Genomic DNA, 12,632 nt, shown 5'->3' on the forward strand with positions numbered 1-12,632 from the left:
CAACAGGCAAGAGTATGGAGGAACTCTATGACAGCCATCACCAGACGATATCAAGGAAAACATTGGCCGATAGCTTGTAAGCCGCTCAGGGAGTCACTACAGATAACAAAGGACTCACCTGAGCAGGAGTGGATTTACTCTAGGGCGCAAGAGACGGCGACGAGCTCTACAGTGAAAACGCTGCAGCCATCCAACAATGAGCATTGTTCAGATTGTTCCGCAAGAGTAAAAGCATACCCATCTCAACCAGCAACCATCAAACTGTCAGTATAGACTACGACAGAGCAGGTAAACAAGGCAAGGATGGAAAGAAAGCGTCAGCGGAGGGCCTCAAGAGGGACTGAGTCTTTCGAGCCTTGTGCGAAATCCAGCTGAAGGCATGAGCAGGGCACACACCATGGGGGTAGACATATATGGGACCGTAAAAGAGGTGGGAGAGCGTTATGTCCACACTATAACACAACAAATATCCCGTGATAACCAAATTTATTTGACCTTCATGTCACTCAAAACAAAACTTAAGTTCGACTACACAACACTTCGCTGGCTGTAGCGCCAAGGAGGAATCAGAGTCACTAGTAGAGAATACAAGTCCAAACCACTGCCAACCAGTCGATACCGACGAGTCACAAGTTTCCAGCCAGGGAGGCCACAGTACACTTCGGTCGTCGTGAATCCAGCAGCCATGTAGTAACAAAGTCATCTGCAAAGATTGAACTGGTTAAACGGGCTCAGGGAGCTCGCTTAAATCCGCAGGTCCGGCCAATCAGAGTGTTGGTACATGGCGCCCTTATATGGTTCCTCACTCTGGTGGCAAGGGCAGCGCCGCCAGGGTAATCCGTATCGATAGTGGTGTGTACGCTGCCGCTAACCCCATGACGACGCGTTCACTTGCACAGTGAACAGTGTGACAGCGGCAGAAATGCATGACCCAAGTCTTGGCAACCAAAAACTGGAAACCGCGTGATACGATCCAAGACTGTGCCTTGCGGATAGCACCCTGCAGCTGCTGTGCAGCAACTGCAATGCCAGTGGAGCTATAGTACAGGCAAAAGTCATCAACATACAAAGAAGCCGATACGGACGTTCCCACAGCTGCAGCTAGCCCATTGATAGCAACTAAAAAGAGGCAGACACTCAAGACAGAGCCTTGCAGGACGCCATTCTCCTGAACATGGGAGGAACTTTGGAAGGGATGACCTTGCAACGCGGAAGGAAAGAAGCAACAGAAAATTTTGAATAAAAATCGGGAGCGGTCCCCTGAGGCCCCATCCATGAAGTGTGGTGAGGATGTGATGTCGCCATGTTGTATTGTACGCCTTCCGCATGTCAAAAAATACGGCAACCAGATGCTGTCAGTGGGCAAATGCCGTATGGACGGCAGACTCCAGGCAGACCAGATTATCGGTGGCAGAACGGCCCTTATGGAACCCACCCTGGGACGGGGCCAGAAGGCCCCAAGGCTCAAGAAGCCAACTCAACCTTTCACTCACCATGCGTTTGAGCGACTTGCATGGAACATTGGTGAAGCTAGTGGGGCAGTAGCTGTCCACTTCCAGTGGGTTCTTGCCAGGTTTGAACACGGGGATGACGATGCTTTCCCGCCATTGTGATTGGAACTCACCTTCAACCCATATATGGTTGAAAAGGTCTACGAGGCATTGCTGGCAGTTCACCAAGAGGTGTTTGAGCATCTGATAGTGGATGTGATCCAGCCCGGGAGCCATATCAGGGCAAGCGGCTAGGGCACTTTGGAATTCCCACTCACTGAATGGAGCAGTGTACGATTCGGGGTGGTGCATATGGAATGAAAGGCTCCCACGATCCAACAGCTCTTTCTGGGAGTGGAAGGCCAACAGGTAAGTCGTAGAAGTGGAACTCTGAGCATAATGCTCTGCTAAGAGTTCTGCAATCGTGCCGGAGTCAGTACAGACTGCTCCATTCAGGGAAAGCCCAGGTACACTAACAGTGGTCCAATAGCCATAGAGTCACCTAACCTTGGCCCAAACCTGCGACAGAGAGGTATGGATGCCAATGGTGGAGACATACCTTTTCCAGCACTCCTGCTTCTGTCAGCAAATAAGGCGTTGGGCTCGGGCACGGAGCCGCTTAAATTCAATGAGGTGGTCCAGTGACGGGTGCTGCTTATGACATAGGTGGGCCCGCCTGCGATCTCTAATCACCTCAGTGATCTCCGGTGACCACCAAGGCACAGTCCTCCACCGAGGGGACCCGGAAGAACAGGGAAATGCAGATTCCGCTGCAGAAACGATGCCTGTGGTGATTGTGTGAACCACCACATCAATGGTGTCATGAGAAAGACGCTCAATAGTGGCAATGGAGGCGAATGTGTCCCAGTCAGCTGCATTAAAAGCTAATCTGGGGAGGTCAATGGCAGAGTACGTGCCATGCGGCACACTGAAATGTGTGGAGGTACAATTATTTAATAGGGAAAGGTTGGGCTGTGCCAACACTTGCTCAATGACAGTGTCTTGGCCTGTTGCCACCAATCCATCCCATAAAGGGTTATGGGCATTAAAGTCACCCAGTAACAGAAAGGGAGGTGGCAGTTTGGCTATCAGCACAGCTTACACATGCTGTGAGACATCACCATCCAGTGGAACATAGATACTGCAGACAGTAACAGCCCGAGGCGTCCACACCCTAACAGCGACAGCCTCTAAAGGTGTTTCAAGAGGTACACACTCGCTGCAAAGAGAGTTAAGGACGTTGACGCAGACCCCACCAGATATCCTCACATAAACTGACCGATTCTTACAATAACCCCAATAGCCACGGAGGACGCGGGTTCACATCGCCGGAAACCAAGATTCCTCGAGAGCAATACAGAGTAAAGGGTGAAGGCTGATAAATTGTCGGAGCTCAGCAAAGTGGTGGAAAAAACTGCTGCAATTCCACAGGAGGATAATAGGATCATGAGGCTGGGAGAGCATTGAACATTCAATGAGGTGGTTTATGCCTCAGGGTCACCTGCTGCCACCGACTTATTACCTGATCAGCCTATATCTATTGTCTCTGAGGGTCTGGCGAGATCTAGGTCCTCAACGGATGCCAGAATCTCCACCTCATCCTCAGACGCAGAGCTCGCAGGTAGAGGTGGTGTGGCTGTCACCATAATTTCCTTCTTCTTGGGGGTATTCGGTTTTGATTTCTCGCACTGTTTCTTGGGTTGCTCCAGCTGGGAGGGCTTCTTCGATTCAATCTCCAGGACATAGGAGGACCGCAAAACCCTACGACCAGCTACCTGTGGCTACTTTGCTTCAGCCACTGGTGGGTGTCCATTTTGCCACTGGTAGGAACCTGGGAAGGGAGTGAAACAAGGGACCCCTTCCTAGTGAGAGAAGCCAAAGAAGACTTACGCTTCTCCGGCTTAGAAGTGGGGGACTGATTTCCTTGATGGTTGGGAGGGAGAGGGGGAGGGGGGGGGATGCTGCCCCCGACGTAGGTGGTGCGGGAGCAACAGGGAGGGAAGTGCCCCAGCACCATCAAGGGGCCAGGTGTAGTCTTACAGTTCTCAGAGCGGACTGGAATTGGTGCAACGGATGGGGCTGTAACAGTAGTGATAGCGGCGGCGTAAGATTTTGTCATGCGCATGGAATGGAGCCCTTCAAATTTCCTTTTAGCCTCAGTGTAGGTCAGTCGATCCAGGGTCTTGTATTCCATTATTTTCCTCTCCTTCTGAAGGATCCTACAGTCCGACAAGCAAGGGGAATGGTGTTCGCCACAGTTGACACAGATAGGTGGCAAAACGCACATGGAATATTCGGATTGGATGGAGAACCACAATCTCGACCTGTGGCGTTGGAAGTACAGCGGGAAGACACATGGCCGAACTTCCAGCACTTAAAGCACCGCATCAGGGGAGGGATACATGGCTTGACATCAATGAGGTAGATCATCACCTTCACCTTCTCATGTAATGTGTCACCCTCCAAGGCCAAGATGAAGGCACCAGTGGCAACCTGATTATCCTTCGGACCCCAGTGGACATGCAGGACGAAATGTACACCTCACCACTCTAAATGGCGTGCAGCTCGTTGTCGGACTGCAAAAGAAGTTCTCTGTGAAATATGATACCCTGGACCACATTTAAGCTCTTATGGAGCGTGATGGTTACGGAAACGTCCCCCAGCTTGTCACAAGTGAGTAACTCCTGTGACTGGGCAGAGGATGCTGTTTTGATCAAGACTGACCCAGATCTCATTTTGGTCAAGCCCTCCACCTTCCTGAACTTGTTCTCTAAACGCTCTACAAAGAACTTAGGCTTCATGGACACAAAGGATTCCCCATCAGCTCTCGTACATACCAGGAACCGGGTAGAATAAGATTCGCTGCCAACCTTAGCCTGGCATTCCTCCCATGGTGTGACCAGGGAGGGGAATGATTGAGGGTCATATTTCTTAGCATTAAGGGTAGACCTCAATCGCTTAGAGACAGCTGGTGGTTGGCCACCAGCAAGAGATGCGCCATGCTTCATGGCGTGTCATGCGCCCTGATGCCACTCACTCCGACCAGGGGCCCTCCCCACAGGGGCCACCCAGCCACAGCAAGGGCCACCTGGCAGGATGGCCATTGCCGGGAGTCCCGATGCCCCAAGGACATAGGTATCTACTCCTTGGCATACATGGGGAGTTAACGGCGCAGCCATCAGCAGAGTGATCCCTTTGTTGTCAGGGGGCTACAACCAACAGGGTACATAGCGGAGCCACCACAACGGACTGGCTACCATGCTGGATATCAGACGCAAATAAGTCTATGGTCGTCGTCGGTGCAGAAAGCGACACTGCATGGTGGAAACCACACCCAGGAATGTATCCTCACCCAAGAGATGGAGAATGAGTGGGACTGCAATGCGACAATGAGAAATGGGGGCCACAGATCTCAACGCACTATGGACACAAAGGAACACGTAAGTTGCCCTTCCCCAATTGGCTCACTCTTTGGAAAATTTTGAAGTATGGAGGTCAAACCCTACAGGGAACCATCACATGAAGGCTGAAAGGTACTAGACTCTTTTTAGTCACCTCTTATGACAGGCAGGAATACCGCACGCCTATTCTTACCCCCAGACCCATGGGGGGGGGGGTTATTAATTGTTCTACCACTGATATTAGATTCACATGCTCATATTTTAAGCAGTTAAAACATTAAATAATTTAATAATTTGCTATAAGAATTTATTGCTTTTTCATCTCGGTATGTAGCATATCACCTTCTGCACTAGCAATCACCTGTTATTTGTTCATGTAATCTTTTCCTTTACTAAAGGCTATCACTAAACAGTAAAAAAACATGCATAGAGAAAGTTGCCATACTTCTGGCATTACATTTTTTATTAGTAGCTTAAAGCATCATGCAGCATGTTTAACATATCTATAAAAATTAAGTATTTATTACAACTATAAATTTTAATTAATCCTCATGTGTCAAATACAGCAAATGGACTGAACTGTTGTGCAGTAAAAAGTATTTTAATTCACAATAAATGCATTTCTCACAAAACAAAACATGAAGCGCAAATGTTTGCAGTAAGTCATTCAAACTGGCAGTTATCAGACTTCTGTGATGTAACAAATTCCTCTTTTACCTTTGAAGTCTCAAGAGATGTTCCATTCACACTTTTGATAAGTTCGCCAGCAGTTTCCTTTAATTCATCTGATGTAGCATGTAGCTTGAATGTTGGATCATAAATGCTGAAAAAAGGAAGGTGGTACCTTACATATGACGCAAATATGATCAACAATATATATGCACAATACTGAAATGGACAGGAATACTGAACAGTATTTCAATGGAAGGCTGAGAAATGTTATGAAAAATGGAAGGGTAGCAGTAAAGTAAGAAAATGAATGAAACAGAGAAAAATAACTGTGTTCATGTGCGTAACTTAGAAGATGAGGACAAGGGGTAGGGTGGAGGGGGATGGAACTGCAGTGCATATATCAGTTCTTAGATGGCTATTTTCCTTGACTTTTGTATCAACACACCAAGTTTCACTGCTACCATCTTCCCTTTAATACTAATAAGCTTATCCTCTCATAAATTCAGCAGTAAAAGTGGTTACTGAAAATATGTACATACATAAACGTATTTAAAAAGGGGGTGGGGGCCACATTCACCTGTGGTGATGATTAACAAAAACTGACAAGCATTTAAAATTTTTGAAGTGGAATTACTTTCCTTGAGCTCCTCTATAACTTGAGTCTGTGCCTCTGTCTTCAAAAGTCACTGCTTTTAACACCCATGCTAACTGAGCAACAAAATGTTTCAGTCTGGCTCAAAGACTTCAACTGTGAAAAAGATTCATATCCTAACACATTCTAGGTACAAGCTACCATCCAGAAATCACTTCAGACTCCATTTCCATCATCTTTCACAGAACTCTTCTCCCCAGTATACTAGTCCTACAGTATCTCTGCAAAGCTTTTGTGGAGTCTGGAACAGAAACAGAGAAGCAGTGGTTGATTGTGAAGTTCATCAAGGTAACTCAGCTTGTATGATCACATTGTGTTGTTGTCTTCAATCTGGAGACTAGTTCGATGCAGCTCCCTATGCTAGTCCATCCCGTGCATCATGTCATTTATGCAAAGCTTCTGCAAGTGACTCTACATGAATCTGTTTACTATAATCAAGGCCTGGTCCCCTCCAGAATTCCCCCCCCCCCCCCCCCCCCGGGCACCAGGATGTGACACATCAAACCTATTCCCCTCCTACCTACCCCCTCTTTTAGTCAAGTTGTGCCATAAATTTCTAAATTTTATATTCTTGCCAAATCGGTTCAGCATCTCTTAGTTACTATATTACCAATATTAGGTAACGGAATAGCATTAATTTTATATAACTTAAACAATTTCAGCAATGCATAACAGGAAAAGTTCTCAGATACACAAATGTTATCTGTTCCATATTTAATTGGTGTATAGAATGACATCTTGTGGCAATGATGGATGCTGTGAGCTATCACGAAGGCAGGTTTACATGACTGCAGTGCCAGTTCAGCGCGAGCTAAGACCACTTGTCAGCCACAAAACTGGAGTCCCAGCGGATAGTGGTGTGACCAACTGCAATGGAGTTCTGTGTGAGCTATGGCCACCTAAGGGCCACCTGGCTCAGTGCTAGTTTGGTGAGATATATATCTTCTGTGAGAAATTTCCGCATTTCCTAATGTAACATTTCTCCAAAGCACCCTCTGCCACGCAACAACATCAGTAAGAGGCACCCTCTGACACGCAACAACATCGGTACGAAACACGCCCTGCCACACAACATCGGTACGAAACACGCCCTGCCACACAACATCGGTACGAAACACGCCCTGCCACACAACATCGGTGGGAAACACGCCCTGCCACACAACATTAGTACAAAATACAGTGTGTCAGTCACGCTTCTCCTCCCTTGAGCTCATCGCACTCGCACATGGCTTGTCCGCGTATGAATGCTCGAAGCAGGCCTGCTGTGGTCGAACTAGGTGCCGTGAGGAGGGCATAGTCTACCCGGACTGGTGCACTTTCCACTTTGCTGTTGCCACCATTTTAGTAACACACTGTGTGTCTGCAGGTGGGTCTCTCTCGACATATTCTCATCAGCGGATACAACTATATTCACATTGCTTTAATCACGCTGTAGTCGTAAATTTCTGGATGGTAATATCTAATCGCAACATCATTGAGATCCATAAGAGCAAATAGGTTTCTTTATGAAATAATATAAAAGGAAACAGTTTGGAGTTTCACAGGAAAAGTTTGTAACAAACAACTTTTGTTGGTGTCCTAATGAAAAATTACATTGCTTGTTTTTGTAACACTATCTCCTCTATTGATTCAGATGTACATATATGAACACCACCATTTATTCTCCCTGAACTTTAATTCCTTTTCCAAATTTCTTCTTTGTTTCCTTTTCTGCTTATTCAATGTACAGATTAAATAACATGGGCAATACGCTACAAACATGACTTACTACTTTCTGAATTACTGCCCCCTCCTTTTTCACATCCTTCAACTCTTATAAATGCTGTCTTATTTCTGTGTCAGTTGTAAGTGCCGCATCGTTTCCTCTATTTTATTCCTGATAACTTTAGTATTCCAAAGAGTATATTCTATCAATATCATGAAAAGTTTTCTCTAAACCTAAAAATATGATAAACACTAGTTTATCTTTCCTCAATCCAAGTTCTGTGATAAGCATTGCCTCACATGTTACTACATTTTTTTCAAAATCCGAACTGATCTTCTACCAGGTTAGCTTCTAACAGTCATTCTATTTTTCTGTAGATAACCTGTTAGTATTTTCAGTTATGATGTAAGTGCTTGTTTGGAAATACACCTGTCAGAACCTGGTACTGGGAATATTGCATTTTTTGTAGGTCAGGGAGTATTTCACTTGTCGCATGCCTTAAATACCACTTGTAATAGTAAAGTCATGTTATGTTTTATTCTCCCAATGATTTCAATAATTCCGATGGAATGTGGTTAATCCAGTGCTCTGTCAAATTATTCTTGAAGTATCATACTTCCCATATCATTTTCACTTACTACCTCTTCCCTTTCCACTATGTTACTATCAAGTTTCGTTTCTTCGTCTGACCTTTCCATGTATTCCTTCAACCTTATAGCCTTCCCTTCTTTGCTTGGCACTAGCTCTCGATATCCGTACAGCCAATACTTGTCTCTACAAAGTTTTCTTTAATGTTCCTGTAGGTGAAAGTCATTTCTAATTTGCCATTCTGCACCTCATGTCAACAACAGTTCTTGACATCTGTATTCCCATTTTGTGTCCTTCATTTGTTGCAACTTTATAATTCCTCCTTTCATCAATTATATTTAACATCTCCTGTGTTATCCACATGGGTTTCTAGTGGACCTTTCCGTTTTGCTTCATGTTTTCCTCTGTAGCCTTCATTATTTCATCTGGGCCCTTTCTCTCTGTCTTGTGTTTTCATCTTTACCCATTTATCTCTGACTGAATTTCTTTCACCTGCTTTGATCAGTTGTTGCCTAGAACTTCCTTCGTAATTATGAACAACCTCCGGTTGTTTCTTCTTTTCCTTGTCTCATCTACTTAATTTACTATATCTCTGCAGTTTCTTTAGCTTTAAACTGTATTTCATAGTTAACAGATTTTGGACTGAATCCACAGCTGCTCCTTGAAATATCTTTCAGTTTACAGTCTGGTTCTAAATCTCTACCTTATGAAATATTGGCAATAGCTATTTTCATTATTCTCCCAATCTGCACTTTCTTGTACTATTTTTCCTTCCCTTTCTTTTCCTATTAGTGAATTCAAGCCCCTCATCACTAGTAAATTTTCATCTTCCTTAATGTACTGAACAGTTTCTTTTACCTCACTGTACACTTTCCCAGTCACTTCATGATCTGCAGAGTTAGTACGTATGTATACTTTTATTACTGTGGTGGGGCATGGCTTTGTGTCTAGCTTGGCTATGACAGTCCATTCATTAAACTGTTCATAATAGTTCACATCCATTCCTATTTTCTTGTTCATTATTAGACCAACACCTGCACTAACCCTTTCGATTTTGTGTTGATAATACTGTACTCATCTGACCATAAATCCTGTTCTTCTTGCCATTGCTCTTCACTTATACCCACTTATACGCACCTAACCATTTCATTTTTCACACTGTGCTGAAGAAAGAGGTCTGAGTTTGGATACTGGCTGCACAAACAATTTTAATAAGTTATCCTCAACTGACAAATATAAATCTGAATTCAGAAATCATTTTAGACTATGTTTCAGCCATTGTCCTCCATATCCTTCTTCCCCAGCAACATACTGGTATTACTGTATTGGAGACTTGTAGTATTTGGAACTACAAGACATTTGCAAAATGAGTGCATAGTAATACTTGGTAGCACAAATAACATATATAAAATGAGCTTAGAGAAGCAGCCTGAATTCTAAAACAGACTGAAATAGATTAAAAAATGAAAAAGCAATTGTAACAGCCCTAACTCATGGCATGATCTAATGACTTCTCATGTGTAAGTAACAAGATCCGCAAAGAAAAAAGCATCTACAAATAAATCTGGAAATCTATGAATAATGACATGTTTCTTGACATAACAAACATAGATTGTTTGCAGATGACGATGTGATTTACCATCTAGTAAAATCATCAGACGATCACTTCCAACTACAAAATGATCTAGAGAGAATTTCTGTGTGGTGCGAAAAGTGGCAATTAGCACTAAACAAAGAAAAGTGTGAAGTCATCCACATGGGTACTAAAGGAAATCTGATAAATTTTGGGTATACAATAAATCGCACAAATCTAAGGTCTGTCAATCTGACTAAATACCTAGGAATTACAATTATAAGCAACTTAAACTGGAAAGATCATATAGATAATATTTCGGGGAGGGCGAAAAGACTGCGCTTTGTTGGCAGAACACTTAGAAGATGCAACAAACCCACTAAAGAGACAGCCTACATTACACTTGTCCGTCCTCTGCTGGAATATTGCTGCGCGGTATGGGTTCTTTATCAGGTAGGATTGACGGAGGACATCGAAAAAGTGCAAAGAAGGGCAGCTCGTTTTGTGTTATTGCGCAATAGGGGTGAGAGTGTCACTGATACGATACGCAAGTTGGGGTGACAGTCACTGAATCAAAGCTGGTTTTCTTTGCGGTGAGATCTAGTTTCGAAATTTCAATCGCCAACTTTCTCTTCCGAATGCGTAAATATTTTGTTGACACCCACCTACATAGGGAGAAATGATCATCATAATAAAATTAAAAAAATCAGAACTCGAACGGAAAGATTTAGCTGTTCCTTTTTCCCACGTGCCAGTCGAGAGTGGAATGGTAGAGAAGTAGTATGAAAATGGTTCGATGAACCCTCTGCCAGACACTTAAGTGTGAATTGCAGTGAGACCCTGTAGATGTAGATGTAGACAGAATGCTCTTAACAAGACATGGAATGTACTTAAACAAGAAATATATATCCAATTTATGTAAGAAAAAAACCTTGGTGAGTTAGTAAAAACTACATTCATAAAAAGTGAAATATATGACCTACCACCATTACAGACACCAGAAGATCCAGATTGATGAGATAACACCCAAGAAAGCAACCAGCAACTGCCTACTGAAAATGTGCCTGCTCTCCCACTTCTAGACGTCACAAAAGTACCACTTGCAAATGGAACACCTTTGATAGCAATGGTAGAGGAGGAAGTAACAACTTCAGTAGCAGTAAAAGTATCGTACTCAGAATCATCAACAGTTATTACGACAGCAGTACCAACAAGGAATTTGAAATCAGTAGCAACATAAGATCCAGAATGAGGTGAAGTGGAAATGAGAAAAGGTTCCTTTTCTCATGTTGCTGTAGTTAGTTACAAGTTCCAGGGATCGTTTTGGACAATAGATTGTAATGATATGGAATGAGTCATTTTGCATTCACATTGCAAATTAATATGTATAATATACAGTTTGATTCTCTCTCTCTCTCTCTCTTTTTTTATACAGAAAGGAAAAAGATATACGGATCTGAGTTGTTATTGCTACCCAAAACCTTTTACACATTACAGTAATAGAGATTCTTCTGTGTACTGGAAGGAGTTATCAAGGAGAAACTTTCTCAGTTTGTTTCTACTTCACTTTCAACCTTAATGTGTAGTAATAAATGTCATTTTCCTTCTGGTAGTGTAATTACATATATCATTGATACTTTTGAGCTGTAGTGGATAATTTACAACAAACTTCATGAGGGAACAAATACATGATGAAGCAGTAGTCAAAATGTCCAACTCCCTAAACAAAAGTCTACAAGATGATCATGGGTGAGCACCACATTCTTTGCACAATGAAGACTTTCTTTATTAAAGACGAATTATCCCAGAACATCATTCCATTTGACATTAATGAATGAAAATACACAAAATATGTCAACTTACTGATTTGTCTCTCCCCAACATTTGCAAAGATTCTAAGGGCACATGAAGCTGAACTTAGTTGTTTTAGGAGTTATAAAATTTGCTTTTTCCTATTTAAATTCTCATCAAAACGGACACCTAAGAATTTTGAAGTTTCCAGCCTATATATTACTTCATCACCATGTGTTACACTTATCATTGATGCAGTACCCGTAGATGTGCAGGACTGAACATGTTGTGTCCTTTTAAAACTAGGAGTGGTGAGAACATTCGCAGAAAACCAGCCAATGAACTTTTAAGAACTTTGTTCACCATTTATTCTTCTGTTAGGTACGCATGTTTGGACTGATTACAATACTAGTGTCATCTGCAAAAATAACTACTTCTGCATGTTGCATATCAGATGGAAGATTATTTAGATATATATGAGAAATACGGACCTACGATTGAGTCCTGGGGAATCCCATTCGTGATTTCTCCCCACTCAGAATTATACTCCCAGAACATTGACTGACTTACTAACTACAACTTTCTGCATTCTTTTGGTCAGATGTGACATTATCCATTGGTTGGCTATACTATCAGTCCTATAAAACTTCAACTTTACTAAGTGAATGCTGTGATTCACACAAATGCCTCAGAGAGGGCACAGAAAATACCAACTGGTACTATTTTATTATTTAATGCTCATAAAATCTGGTGACTAAAC

At 43.1% G+C, this 12,632-nt stretch overlaps 1 protein-coding gene across 1 annotated transcript in view; it reads right to left on the reverse strand.

Annotated features, from left to right (window-relative positions):
- The window catches only part of LOC124722646 (peroxisomal targeting signal 1 receptor), a 255,487-nt gene that overhangs the window by 150,101 nt on the left and 92,754 nt on the right, over positions 1 to 12,632 (reverse strand). The window contains exon 5 of the mRNA XM_047247792.1: positions 5,609 to 5,714. Coding sequence (XP_047103748.1) covers positions 5,609 to 5,714 — 106 coding nt within the window. The remainder of the gene's footprint in view (positions 1 to 5,608; positions 5,715 to 12,632) is intronic.

The sequence above is a fragment of the Schistocerca piceifrons genome, chromosome X (genome assembly GCF_021461385.2).
Source record: "Schistocerca piceifrons isolate TAMUIC-IGC-003096 chromosome X, iqSchPice1.1, whole genome shotgun sequence".
Taxonomy (NCBI): Eukaryota; Metazoa; Arthropoda; class Insecta; order Orthoptera; family Acrididae; genus Schistocerca; species Schistocerca piceifrons.